Source organism: Ochotona curzoniae, unplaced genomic scaffold (assembly GCF_017591425.1).
Source record: "Ochotona curzoniae isolate NIBS_2020 unplaced genomic scaffold, NIBS_Ocur_1.0 scaffold_2453, whole genome shotgun sequence".
Taxonomy (NCBI): domain Eukaryota; kingdom Metazoa; phylum Chordata; class Mammalia; order Lagomorpha; family Ochotonidae; genus Ochotona; species Ochotona curzoniae.
In genome coordinates this window covers 12,636,489-12,651,333 of record NW_024467094.1, presented here as the reverse complement: position 1 = coordinate 12,651,333, position 14,845 = coordinate 12,636,489, and the positions used below count along the sequence as shown (strand labels likewise).

Genomic DNA, 14,845 nt, shown 5'->3' with positions numbered 1-14,845 from the left:
TGCCTCAAGCTGAACTGATCCAAAGCCAGGAGCTTCCTCCAGGTCTCCCACACAGGTGCAGGATCCCAAGGCTTTGGGCCGTCCTCAACTGCTTTTCCAGGATACAAGCAGGAAGCTGATGGGAAGTGGGTCTGCCAAGATCAGAACTGGCACCTATATGGGATCCTGGCGCGTACAAGGCAAGGATTTTAGTCACCAGGCCATCTCACCCAGCCCATGTGGCTTTGTTAACTTGAGCTAGAGGTACTCTGTGGTAGAGGTACTCTGCTTATATAATACTTGCGTATAATAATATGTATTGTTCTGTATATTAATATATAAATCCCTTTGTCCTATGGAAGCTTACAGGAATATTTCAGTGTCAGCCGAGTGTCTGTTCCTCATTTGTTCAGTCATTCATCAAGCATTTATCGAGTATCTTCCATGTGCTAGACTTCAGGGAATCAAGATGGATCAGACTCATTCTCTTGTTTCTCTCCAGGGAACTCATTCCAGTCAGAGAAACTGTAAACAAAAAATTCTGTGAGATAAATTTTTAAAATATTACATGAGGTACCATATGGGGTGGGGGAAACCTCTATAAATTTAGTTTTCTTCCAGTGCATAGCCTGGTGCCTGACATCTTAAATTCGGAATGACTTGACAAAGTACAAAGAACTATGAGAGCATATTATTAAAAGGGGAGTTAGGTTTGCTTCCATTGTACTAGAGGGTTGTTGGAGTCTTCTCAAGGATGTGACTTTTCTAAGATTTATTTATTTTCATTACAAAGTCATATACTGAGAGGAGGAGAGACAGAGAGGAAGATCTTCCATCTGATGATTCACTCCCCAAGTGAGTGCAACAGCTGGTGCTGCCCTGATCCGAAGCTGGGAACCAGGAACTTCCTCCAGGTCTCCCATGTGGGTGCAGGATCCCAAGGCTTTGGGCCATCCTCGACTGCGTTCCCAGGCCACAAGCAGGGAGCTGGATGGGAAGTAGAACCACAGGGATTAGAACTGGTGCCCATATGATCCCAGCGCGTGCAAGGCAAGGACTTTAACCACTATACTATCGCCCCAGGCCCAAAAAATAATCTTTTTTTTTTTTTTTTAAGATTTATTTATTTATTTGAAAGGCAAAGTTAGAGTGAAAGACCTACTCAAAAAAAAAAAAAAAAAAAAAACAAAAAAAAAATGCACAAGCAGGAAAGGTACTTTCCACGATCTCCGGGTAGTAGTGGTTCAAGTTTACTTTTCCTCCTTCCTCTCCTTGAGATAGGTAGAATTCTGGTTTTTCAAGTGCTTGATTTTTCTTTTCTGGCTAGCTTGTGAATAATTTTTTTGTGTGTGTGCTGAATGAAATCACCAGCAAAGGTGTACCTTCATTCATCCTGTCAGGACATACACCACAATATTAACGTTACAGATAGGTTCCTATTTTGTGTTTGTTTTCCTGTATTTTGCAAATGTTATCTCTAAAGTAAAAATCTCTTAACCTGAAAACACTATATATCAGTAAGTCTTCCACTGCAGCTTAATTCTTTCAAGATATTTTAAGAGATAATTATACAGATATAAATAAGACATAAACCTTCAGGGTCTTTGTGGTGAATTGAATGAAAGATTACATTACCACATTGCTTAAGGTGAACTGTCTCCTAGGTTGATGACAGCTTGTGAATTATTGCAGCTTCCCAGAGGATTGCTTTTTAAATTTATGTTCTTGTTTTCTTACATACTTGCTTGGTTTTATTCATTTATTCACCTGTGCTCATAAGGAGGAGTCTAGTTAGATATTAGCTTGGTGATTTTTCCCAAGTTTTTGTATTTTATTAGTTATAATTGTTTTAAAATATATACATGAAATTGAACTTTTTTCCTTGAGACTTGTGCCACTTGCAGCATGTATGTGTTAGCAGAAATGAATTATCCTTTTAAAAGAGTTATTCTAGTGTATCGTTCATAATTTCTTGTTGATAACATTAATTGGGGGTAAAACTCAGTTCATTGTTTTCTGCTGGCTTAAATAGATCTTGAGAGAAACAGAAATGCATTGCTTAATTACATCCTCTAGATGACTGTGGAACGTCCCTGGCTGTTAGGGAGCACGTGTTTAGGAAGGATAATTTCCCTTCATATAGTTTATGCCCCCAAGGAAAGCAGTTTTGAATTCGTTTTTAGTAGATTATGCCATTTTTGTGGAGCCACTCTGTTGTTCAGTCGTATCCACTATGTCTAGGCTCCTGCTAATGAGTGGTGTTTATGTGGTCTGGGCCCAGTGAGCAGGGCCTGGGAGACCTCAAATGACTGGCCCTCCTCTGTTTGTGTCACCACATAAACTAAGGATGCTGGGGCTGGAAAAGAGCTTTCTACAGTGCCAGTGTGTGACTTACTCTCACTCTCTAATGTGCCACTTACACAGTGAAGCCGGTTCCCATCAACTTTCTGCTTAGATTTAGAATGAGTTTGTAATTATTGGTCAATGTTATAATAACAGCAAAAAGGAGTGCTCAGTGTATGCTGGGCACTGATCTAATCATTCCAGATGTAAAGCTCTTTTGTGTGTGGAACTAAGAAAATACGTTCAGACACTTCCTTGACATCAAATAACTAGTGAATGGTAGAGCCAGCATTTAAGCATGGCATGTCAGCATCCCATATTGGAATGCATTTTTGAGAACCAACTGTTCGCTTCCAGTCCAGCTCCCTGCTGTTGTACCTGGGAAGAGAGTGGATGTTGGTCCTAGAGCTTGGGCCCTGCCCCTCTGTGGCAGACCTGGTGTAGTTCCTGGCTCATCCTCTGCCTAGCCCAGCCTGACTGTTGTAGGCCATTGGGAGGTGAACCAGAGGATGGAAGATCTCAGCCCTGATACTTTGCTTTTCAAATAAATAAATCTTAAACGGGCATATGATTTCACTTTTACCCACCATCTATGTAATTTTTGAAATTCCTATAAAGATTTATATAAGATATTCACAGTGAATCTTTATTCCTTAATTGATGCAGTAACTTAGATTTCCTAGTCTACTACTTTAATAAGAAGCTTGGGGCCGAGCATGATAGCCTAGTGGCTAAATCCTCGCCTTGCAACCACCGTGATCCCATATGGGCACTGGTTCATGTCCTGGATGCTCCACTTCCCTACTTGTGACCTGGGAAAGCAGTAGAGGACAGTCCTAAGCCTTAGGACCCTGCACTCACGTGGGAGACTCGGAGGAAGCTCCTGGCTCCTGGCTTTGAATTGGCTCAGCACTGTGGCCTTTGCAGCCACTTGGAGAGTGAATCAACACACAGAAGATCTTTCTCTGTCTCCCTCTCTCTGTACTTCTGCCTTTCCAAGAAAAATAAATGAACATATCTTTTTTATTTTTTAATTTAAATGAAGCCTGGTCTTACTATTTTATAGAAGGAACTTAGAAATTCTTTTGGGAAGTAATTGGGAAAATGCAAGTATTTGCCTGCTGTGTATCTTACATGTACCAAATGGGTATAGATGTGTTGAATTTATTTTCCTTATTTCTGCTGTAAACTTGCTCTTCTACCAAAATTAGCTACCAAACTTTGCCCTCAAGTAGCTGGCTGTTTCTTTCTCTTTCCTTACTTTCTCTCTTTCTTTCACATGTAATACATAAAAACAGATATTTACAGATCAGTGGTACATATTTGGTGTCTTTATTCAAATTATGGAATTCTAAAGTAATTCTAATAAGTTGGGACTAGATCTAGCTAAAAAACGGACCTTCAAGGTATGTGTAATTACTACTTATAAACATCAAAACTGTATTTGCCTATCCTGTCTCAACAAGTTGGTTGTAATTCTTAAGTTTTGAACAGATGGTGGGAGCATTATCTAGATTAAAGAAGTTTTTTATTTCCTTACAGTGTAATTAAAGGGCTTTGACTTAAGTATTGGGTATCTCTGGAAAAAATAAATTTAAGATAATAAAAGATAAAATTTGTATTAATGAATTAACTAGGATTCCAAAATCTTTTTGCATATGCTTTCGGAAATCTGCATTCTGTATTCATGTCTAATTTTTAAATAAAAATGAAAAATGATTTATTCATAAATGTAAAACATATAAGTGTAATTTAAATGTATAGTAATTCCTTATTTTGAAATTTTTGCAGCTCAGATCGTCTTATAGAAGAAACAATAAGGTAAAAATAATTTTTGTTTTATAGAGTTAAAGTCAATTCATCCTGCAGTTAAAAATGTATTTAGTAGGTCTGTTTGCATGCTTTGTTTCTAAGAGACATTTAAAGCCCAAACATTCATTTCTGAAGTTGTTGGTGTTAGTCTTTTATTTGCATGAACTTTCTAATTCATCTTTGAAAGTTCAGCTTCAGTCCTTTAATTTTTTATTTTTAATGGAAAACAGTTGAAATGAGATTTGATAAAGGTCTTACTCATATCGTGTTTGTCAGCTTGGTTTATGCTACAGTAGCTATAGAATATGTACTACAGGAATATTAGATATCTATATTATTGCAACAAAAAAGTATCCTACCTAAGTAAGGTCTCTGTATTTCAGAATTCAGCAATGTGTCCAACATTTCTTTCCAGGAAGGTATAGTGAAATCTGTGGAAACAAGAAACGCTTGTGTACTTACCCTGGGTCTTGGTTCTGTTCCGAAGTGCTTACCCTAAATTATTTTCTCTCACCTCACTAGCCTATGATAGACACCAACCATTAGGTGCTGTCTCCAGAACAAAACAGAAACTAAGGTAGCTAAGTTGCCAGTGATTGTGACTAACACAGTATTCAGGCTTCAGCTCTGGATAGGGCAACCTGTCCTGACTCAAGAATCAGAGCTCTGTCTAAACCATTGCTGAAGTTACCACTTTGTTTAAGAGTATAAGCTGCGAAGAAAGAATTTAGCTTGAAACCTGGTTTTGACTAGGTCTCCATCATATTATATTCTTCAACTTCTGGAAGCTTTTGTTTTCTTCAAACTGATGCCAGTACTGACCCTGGAAAAATTGCTGTGAAGATTAGATTTCAGAAAAGTTTCAGTAATATGAAGAAGTCATATATGCCTTCTAACTAAATTATGTTAATATTTTGCCACATATGCCTTTCAGTAGGTCATTTTTTAACTGCTTGAAAATAAGTGATATACCTTCACTCCTAAATATTTCACTGTTCTTTTGCTAAATATGTGTATTGATATAGAATCATGTATTCCTGTCTTATTCAATAGATTATAATATGTTCCCTTCATTAGTTAATCCTAATGTGCATTATAACCTTTCATAATATAATTCGTCCATTGTTGAATTTTTTCTTTGCATGTACCACATCTTTTATGTGAACAAAGTTTTCGCACAATTGCCAGATTTTCAGCTGCAGCTATAACTCTTTGCTTTTCATCTGCGCATGAGAATGATCGTATTTTGCAGAGATTCTCTTATGTGAAGTTTCCCAGTAGTCCTTTTCCTTTATTCTTTTATTTATTTTTCTTTTCTCCCCGGTCTTCTAAGTTAGACTGCCTTTATTGAGCTTTTCATTTCAGCACTGGCGTACCTCAGGGGTAGTAATCAGGGTAACTTTTTTTTTTTTTAAGATTTTTTTATTATTGGAAAGTCAGATATACAGAGAGGAGAGACAGAGAGGAAGATCTTCCGTCCGATGATTCACTCCCCAAGTGAGCTCAACGGCCGGTGCTATGCCGATCCGAAGCCAGGAGCCTCTTCCGGGTCTCCCACGCAGGTGCAGGGTCCCAAAGCCTTGGGCCGTCCTCGACTGCTTTCCCGGGCCACAGGCAGGGAGCTGGATGGGAAGCGGGGCTGCCGGGATTAGAACCGGCGCCCATACGGGATCCCGGGCGTGCAAGGCGAGGACCCTAACCACTTGCGCCACCACGCCGAGCCCGTGGGTAACTCTTACATTACCAACATTTGATAATCATTTAATAGCTGCCACTATTATATTGCCTTAAAAAGCATGTTATTTGAAAATCTTTTATTTCTACATTCCTTTTATAAAATATGATAGACTATTACTGGTGAAATTTCACTGAATACAAAGCTGATTATGTTTGCTTATAGATAACAAATTGTTTCAAATACATATGAAATATATAAAAATTTACCTTTTCCTTTTGAAGACTTTTTTTTTTAAGATTTACTTATCTATTTTTTTCTTTTTTTTTTAGATTTATTTTTTTTTATTACAAAAGTCAGATATACAGAGGAGGAGAGGCAGATCTTCTGTCCGATGATTCACTCCCCAAGTGACCACAATGGCCTGTGCTGTGCCGATCCAAAACCAGGAGCCAGGAACCTCCTCCAGGTCTCCCAGACAGGAGCAGGGTCCCAAAGCCCTGGGCCGTCCTCAACTGCTTTCCCAGGCCACAAGCAGGGAGCTGGATGGGAAGTGGAGCTGCCGGGATTAGAACTGGTGCCCATATGGGATCCCAGCATGTTCAAGGCAAGGACTTTAGCCACTAGGCCACGCTGCCGGGCCGTACTTATCTATTTGAAAAGCATAGTTACAGTGAGAGAGAGAGATCTTCCAGCCATTGATTCATTTCCCACATGGCTGCAACATCCAGAGTTAGGCTGGTACAAAGCTTGGAGATGCAGGAGTTTCTTCCAGGACTCCCACATGTGTGCAGGGGCCCAAGCACTTGGGCTGTCTTCTGCTGTTTTCCCAGGCACATCAGAAGGGAGCTGGATTAGAAGTGGAAGAGCCAGGACTCTATGGGATGCTAGCATCAGAAGCAGAGACCTTACCTGTTATGCCACAGCACCATATTTTAAAAATATATGCACAACTGATTAGACACTTGGAGATTAAAAAATGCTCTCAAAAAGAAAAAAAAATTTTGAAAAGGACTAATACTTTTACTTTTTATAAACCTAGCATTTTTGGTTGTTAAAAGAATAAGCCAGTTTAATTCACAGAACAGATAAGATAGTTTAAGTTTCAGTAAGCCTGTCAATGATTTATCATTTTAAAAGCCTTATGTATTATTTGAAGTTAGTATTTTACCTCTGAGTGTTTGGCATGTGAAATAACAGCAGCCTCAATTTCTCTCCGCCTGACTCCAGACGACGGAATGAGATGGGGAAGTGTGTCTAAATCTACTTTATGTGATGCTGGAAATCATGCATATTCAACAAGATGATAACATAGTGTATGGTGATAATATTGATTCTCCAAGGAATGCAAAATGCTTTGCAGAAATTATTTTTTATTCTCTATCTACTTGTGAGTCAGAGTTTACAAGAGGAAGTGATAGTCATACATGACCCAAAGATGCACTTCAGATTGCCCAGCCTAGGTTTAAATTCTGTTATATTATGTGAGGCCGCAATATGTGTGTTTTTATTTTTACTTTTAAAAGATCTACTTACTTTTTTTAAAAAAAGATTTTATTTTTATTGGAAAGTCAGATATACAGAGAGGAGGAGAGACAGAGAAAGATCTTCTGATTTACTCCCCAGGTGGCCACAACAGCTGGAGTTTAACCAATTCAGAGCCCGGAGCCAGGAGCTTCTTCTGGATCTCCCACACCCAGGTGCAGGATCCCAAGGCTTTGGACCATCCTCAGCTGCTTTCCCAGACCACAAACAGGGAGCTTGATGGGAAGTGGGGCTGCTGACACATGCAAGGCAAGGACTTTAGCCACTAGGCTACTGCACCGGGCCCAAGATCTACTTACTTTACAGAATTAGAAAAAGAAAGAGAGAGATCAATCCACTGGCTCACTTACCAGATAGCCTTAATGGTCAGGGTGGAGTCAAGAGCCAGGAACTCCCTTCAGGTCTTTCACATGATAGCAGGAGCCCTGGCCACTTGGGCCATCTTACTGCTTTCCTAAGCCATTAGCAAGGAGCTGGACTAGAAACAGTGTGTTTAGGGGATGCTGGCACAATACCCACTACACCACCATGCCAGCCTCCAACATTATGTGTTTTTAAATGCTTTCTAAAGTAAATCTATTTTAAAACAACCACATTTAAAATGTGTCATATGTTGCTATAGACACTTAAACCAAAAAAATTAAAAAGAAGTAAATTCCAAGTTGTTAGTTTAATTCACTTCTGTATTCTTCCTATTTTTTGCATCTATAATTGAAAGTACTAATCCACACTGATTTTTTTGTTCTGGCCCCAGAATGTCCATCCTCAGTTACCCTAAAATAATCCAGTTTTTATTGGATCACCTATTTCTCGGATTTAAGTCTTCCCTTTCCTAGTTTATTCCCTCATTCGACTGCCCTATGTCCTGTAGTTGCTTCCTGGGAATCAGCAGGAGGTAAATTTTGGAGACTGTCCTCATCTAAAAAGGCTTTATCTGCCCTGTCTTGATTGAGTGTTTAACACAAAAATTCTTTGCTTAGAAACAATTTGGAAATTTTTGTGTACTTGTTTTGTTTTTTTGATTTTTATTGGAAAGCCCGATATACAGAGAGAAGGAGAGACAGAGAAAGATCTTCCCTCCTCTGGTTCATTCCCCAAATGACCACAATGATCAGAGCTGAAGCAGTCCAAAGCCAGAAGCAAACATCCTCCTCTTGGTCTCCCATGCTGGTGCAGGGACCCAAGCACTTGGACCTTCCTGATTGATATATTCAACCTGGGCCAGCCCTAACTGTTACAAGCCCTGGGGAATAAACCAACAGAGGATTAGTGTCCGACTCTCCTGGGTCAGCCTGGCTATGGAGACTCATAAGCTCTGGCATATTCTTTGGTGTTGAATGCCCCAGCACTTTTCCCCATAAGAGCAGAGCATCACACTGTATGCTGCTGGGCTGTGAGCTCGCTGCTCGTCACTCTCTCTGCACAGTAGTCCTTTTCCAGCTGCAGGAACTGGTAACAGTTGGGTCTGTCTGTCACTGCGAGTCCAGGTGCGTTCAGGCCTATAGTCTCCCGCTGTCTGGATTCCAGAAGAAACAATGAAGCCTGGGTCTTTTATCCCAGAGTTCAAGGAAAATCTAGATTTCCCTGGCATCAATTCACAGTTCTCTTCTCATTTGAGAAGTGCAGCCCCTCTACCTACCTGGCTCTCTCAGAGTTCTCAAAGAAACTTTATACTGCAGGTAGACCCTCCCCAGTTTGTCTACTTTTTTTCTTGTATTAGTGCATGAGGGAAAATGGGTCAAAGGTGAGTTCAGGGATTTGTATCATGTCTCATCTTTCTACAGTCTTCATCTCTGTTACCCTTTTGTTATGTTTCAAATATTTTCAGAATTGATTACAATATTTCTTATAGTTTTTATTTATTTATTTATTTATTTATTTATTTATTTAGGGCCCAAGTTGGCCTATCGGCCTTGCATGCGCTGGGATCCCATATGGGCGCCGGTTCTAGTCCTGGCCATCCATTTCCCATCTATCTCCCTGTTTGTGGCCTGGGAAAGCACCCAAGGACAGTGCAGGGCCTTGGGACCCTGCACCTGCATGAGAGACCCAGAAGAGGCTCCTGGCTCCAGGCTCCAGGCTCCAGATTGGCTCAGCTCCAGCTGTAGCAGCCGCTTGGGGAGTGAATCAATGGATGGAAGCTCTTCCTCTCTGTCTCTCTTTTCTCTATATATCTGATTTTCCAATGAAATTCAAATAAATCTTAAAAAAAAAAAAGAGGGGGTTATTTATATTGGAAAGAGGTTTACTTCCCAAATGGCTAGAACAGCTGGAGTTGAGCTGTTCCAAAAGCAGGAGCCAGGAGACTCCTCCAGATCTCCCATGAGGGTGCAGGGTTCCAAGGCTTTGGGCTATCCTTGACTGCTTTCCCAGGCCACAAACAGGGAGTTGAAGAAGTGGAGCAGCTAAGACAGAGAGGCTCCCATATGGGATCCTGGTGCTTGAAGGGGCAGATTTAGCCCCTTGAGCCACTGTGCTGAGTCCTCTTTTATCTTTTTTAGTGTCAGTATCTGAGGCACTCCTTAGTATGTGGATATCAGAATGGGCACTGACCTTGCCCTCTATAATTCTAATATTCAAGGATATAGGACTGTGGACTTATATTCTGGAAGTAAATAAAGACATGTTAACTTATATTCTTGCTGAAGGAGACAGACATCATAGTAGTCACATGGAACAGAATATATTCTACAAATAGTGAGATTGTCTGCTTTCTTGGTTATGTTCAGTAAATTTCATTTGTTTACTGGCTTGCACACTCAGCCCTATGCTACATGGGTCAGAGATTGCCTGGTAGAAATTCATAGCATAATCTCTTCATAAATTCCAAATTGTTTGCATTTGAATAGATACTTTAGGTTCTATTTTTATAGCTATAATTATCTACTTCCTTCTCTACATTTTTTCCTAATGAAGAATATTTTGTAGTTGGCCTCATCTAAAATCATCTTAAGAAGCATTTTAATGTCATTTGTCTGTTAATGTCTTATTTGTTATTTTGAAGAAAACAGGAAATGGTTCACTGCCTTGAATTAAAAAAAAAAAATTTCCTTGGATGGCGGTGGAGTTGTTCAAGAAAAGGACAGTGGGAAATGATCCTAACCACACTGCTAGCCCCCAGTTTTCTGCTCAAGATGCTAATGCTCACTGTAATTTTATTTTCATTTTGAAGGTGTGCTGGATCTATACAGGATGATCTTAAATGCCCATTTAATTGTTATCTGCTTTTCCCCCCTCAAAGCATTGCTATGGCAACAAAAGAAAATATGACTTCACAGAGAGGAATGTTGAAATCAATTCACAGCAGAATGAACACTTTGGCCAGTATCCTTCCTAAAAAGTCTTAAAATCTGGGTTTGGTTGGGGAGGGCAGGGGTGGAGGGAAACAAGGACATGTACATGTGTTTGTTGGCATCATCAGTTTCAGGAGTGCCCATCAGTTAACTGCACACTATGAATATACCATGCATTCCTACTTTCTAAAAGTTGGTGGTGTTTGGTGCAGTTTCCAAAAGAATACACACAAGAATGAACATTGTGGACCAATCGGTTAAGCTCTGGCTTGGGGTGCTGACTTACGGAAGTGGTCTCCTGCTACCCACACGGAAAGAAAGCTTGGAAGGAGTGGAATTCTAAGCTGGTAATTTGAGCCTGAACCAGCCGCAACTGTTGTGGGCTTCTGGGGAGTAAGCCAGTGCTTGGGGGATCTCTGTGTCTCTCCATCCTTCTCTGCTGCTCTTTCAAATGGATGAAAGCAAATAAAGATTGCACACCAGAAACTTACTACTACATTTTTTTAAAAGGTGAACTTACAAAATTATTTTACATTGTATTTTTTTATTATTATTTCTCAATTGATTTGAGAGGCAAAGCTCCCATCCACTGATTTCACTACCTAAATGTCTTCAGTGACTAGGACCAGGCATGGTCAAACCCAAGAGCCACAAACTCAGTTCAAGTCGCGCATGAGGGTCTGACAGGGACCCTGCTGGGTCATCACCACTTTCTCACAGAAACTGCTTTTAGTCAGGAAATATGCTAAATGCCCTCCTTGTTTTACATTTGAAAAGCTCTTTTGATTAGTTCTATGGCATACATAGTGTACATGGATCTTACTTGAACATCATATATCATGCTTTTTCTGGTTTGAAGAATAGGTCAGTGGTAGATACTTAGAAGGGGGAAGAAGGGAGACAGCCTTCTATATGCCTAAATAAGATAGCACTGCTAGGTACAGCTTGAATGCTGTGACTATGTAAGCATATTTTCATTTTTCCAAGGTCACTTAAGTGTGACTTCTGCTTGCCTAAGGAAGCGATTTATCTAGAAGTTTATTGGTATTTTGCAGGCTTTTATGAATTTTGGTTTAAGCTTATCAATCTGAGCAACCACAGATCCAGACCAGAATCACTTCTGTGCTAAACAGTTTACAGAGTTGTCTTATATATAGGATCTACAAAAGTAGATTGTAAAATTTGTTTTTTGTAGATGAAGAATTAGATTTAGAGAAATAGCTTTGCCCAGGTTCATAGTCAGAAAATAGCAGATTAAAAGGTTCAGATTTCAAGTTTCATTGCATTTCCATGAAATCATGCTTTCTTCAGCTGTGAACTTGGTTACCAATAAGAGCAGAATCTGCTTAGTGAACATAAAAATGTTTTTTGTCTAGTGAAACCCTTGAGACTTTGACATAGAAGTAGGAATCAGATGGCAGGGCTAAGATTGAATCCTTTCCATGTTATGTTAGAATTTAAAACTTTCCCTATTGTTAGAATTTCTTGTCACTTCTACATGTCCTCTTCTTTAGTGTGGATGTATTTCCCCCCGTAAAGTTCTCTTAAAATAAAGCAGTATTCCAGAACCGAATATAAGATTAGCTACTTGGTAATTTTACAATTCCAAAAGATTGTGAGATGGATGGATGGATAGAGAGAGAGAGAGAGAGAGAGAGAGAGTAGTAGCAGAAAGCTACCTCAGATAGATTAAAGGTGGGAAGAAGGAATTAATTTGTATCCTTAACTAAAGTCTGGGATATTTGGTATTAAAGCAGGGCTAGATTCAGGGACTTGGAGTTTGCCATTCAGGAACTGTTTGATATCTCCTCTTTCCTGCTCTCTTCCCCATCTTAGTCCTCCTTGTTGTTAGCTGAGGCTCAGGCAGCCTTTCTCCTCTTCAAAGAGATAGCTTTAATACCAGTTCAAAGTTCCCCATGGAGTCCTTTTTAACAGCTGTTGCTGTTAGAATTCCCAAGAGAACCAGAATTGTTCCAGCTTGAGTTACCGCCCATTTCTAGCCCAGGGGAAAGGACTGTTCTCATTGGCCTGTCCTGAGTCGGTGTGTAGATTTGATGGCAGAGGGCAGGGTGATCCCCACCCCGTGACATAGGCTGAGCTAGATTACTGTAGGAGGCCCAAAGGGAGAGCCATGGTTTCTCAAAGATAAGCTGGACAAAACTATCCATTGTAGACAGAGTTTCCTGATGCAAAAAACACATACGCTCTGTGTCAGTCCTAACATGTTTTTAGTGCGCTTATCCTTTTACTAAGCAAGAAAACATCAAGCATTTTCTCTATATGAGATTTTTTTACCTTGTAAAAATTTTTGTCCATTAATTCAATACATGCTGTTTCTGCAAATTACTTTTCTTTTTTCTTTCAGTGGTTCAAAAACACATTAATACCTCTAGCATGTAAAGCTCTGTTCCACACATCAAAGGAATTCATGATTACAAGAAGGCATGGTTTTAATCATAGAAAGTTCAGGATACGTAAGCACACAGATAAATGTAGTCCCAGGTGAGAGTTTCCTTGTTCTAAGAAAATGCAATGAGGATTCATAGTGTGTGGGGTTATTCCAATTGTGTAGCATGCTAGGTGGTTTTTGTCATAGATTTTCCTGGTCTTGATAACATCTCTGTTAATAAAAAATGGTGCACCTGCAGGTGCATTGTCAGAAACCCTAACCAGAAATACACAGCAGTATAGGTGTTTGGGTCTACAACCTATAAATAAATAAGAGTGTAAAAATATTTTTAAGTACTAAGTAAGATAGAGCTTTTTTATATTCCCCAAATAAAACAGCTAGAACAATTTAACCTACTTTCCTAACTATATCCTGCCCATGGCTGTAAAGTGAATTTTAAAATTTAAATAATTCAGCCATGTCTGATTGTGTGCATCCTAGAGTTGGTTCTTGCCAATTGCCTGATTCCATGGGAGATGATTATCCCATGAGGAGAGGATTAGGGATTTCTCCAAAACTTTTAGGGTTCTCCAGAACCCTTCAAGTCTCCTGAGAGAAGAGGACTGGGGAAAAGCTGAGAGGAGGAAGAAAGCGAAAAGGAGGGAGAGAATGGAAGAGGATGAAGGTGACAGTGGCCAGTGATGCCTCCTTGTCCTTGCACTGGCTCCCGCCCTCACCTGAGGGTTGGCAGTAACCTCAGTAAATAGGAATTGTCAGTATTTTCTTCCCCCTCGCTCCCTTTGAGGGTTCTTTTTTTCCTTCTTCCTGTATTCTCTGTTCACTACATATAGGACTAGAAGACTAGAATTTGTTCGGGATATAGCACAGTAGCATGGAAATGTGTTTGCCCGACTCCCTGGCTATGGTTTGCTTCTCCTTTGTTTCTTCTCATCACTTAACAGTTTTTGAACTCTACTGAGCTCTGTCCTGTGAGTCCTGTGACTTTTCACTATCAAGACATCTTGCAAATGTGACCTTAATAAAGATTTCCCAAAGATCGATTTCCTGCTGTGAACAGTCTGATCCAGCGGATCAACCTTAGGAAGCGACGAGACTCCCTCATCCTGGGGGCCGTGATTGGCATCTGCACCATCCTCCTGCTGCTGTATGCCTTCCACTGATGGCACATCCCCAAGGACGTGACGGCCACCATTTTACTCCCTAATCTGGAATAAGGAAAAGTAGGAAGTTGACTGTTCTGGTGATGAACCTGACCAGCAGAATGACTTCAAGACTGACCACGCTGGACTCTGTAATATGCTCAGGATGAGCCGAAGCCACAGGCGTTCTGTGCTATCCTTTCCAATACACATTTCCCTGCTTTTAGTTTAAACAAAGAGGGAAGGGGTTTTCAGTTGCTTTTGTCTCCTTAGGAGGTAAGTAAACTGATGAAAACCAGAATAGTCTGTACTTCCAAGTGATGAAGCCTGATGCCAAGCCAGGCCAGATTCCTCAGAAAAACAAGTGTCTCTAACCCAAAGACTGCTTTTCTTCCAGCCATTAGATTGGGTTGCATATAAAAGTAACTTTGGTCCTTTGATTTTACACTAATGATGAAAAATCACAAGTCCTTTCTCAATCATCTGTGCTGTAGATTTCTACTCTGAGTAACCCAACTCTTGGTATTCAAGGATAATTCATGTTTTCACAGATACTTTGAGAAGCAGTTAGGCCAACTTCATAGGTGTTTGAGGTTATCTGAAATGAACACTGCACAAAAAACTTTTTGTCTTCTTTCCTTTCTTAAAA

The 14,845-nt window shown here is 40.0% G+C and overlaps 1 protein-coding gene across 2 annotated transcripts in view; it reads left to right on the top strand.

Annotated features, from left to right (window-relative positions):
* GOSR1 (golgi SNAP receptor complex member 1) overlaps nt 1-14,425 on the top strand; it is a 36,189-nt gene extending 21,764 nt beyond the window's left edge. For both annotated transcript variants that reach the window (XM_041000288.1, XM_041000287.1), the window contains exons 7-9: nt 4,114-4,143; nt 10,596-10,678; nt 14,093-14,425. In XM_041000288.1, the coding sequence (XP_040856222.1) occupies nt 4,114-4,143; nt 10,596-10,678; nt 14,093-14,217 (238 nt within the window). In that variant the 3' untranslated portion in view covers nt 14,218-14,425. The remainder of the gene's footprint in view (nt 1-4,113; nt 4,144-10,595; nt 10,679-14,092) is intronic.
* Nucleotides 14,426-14,845: the final 420 nt, after the last annotated feature.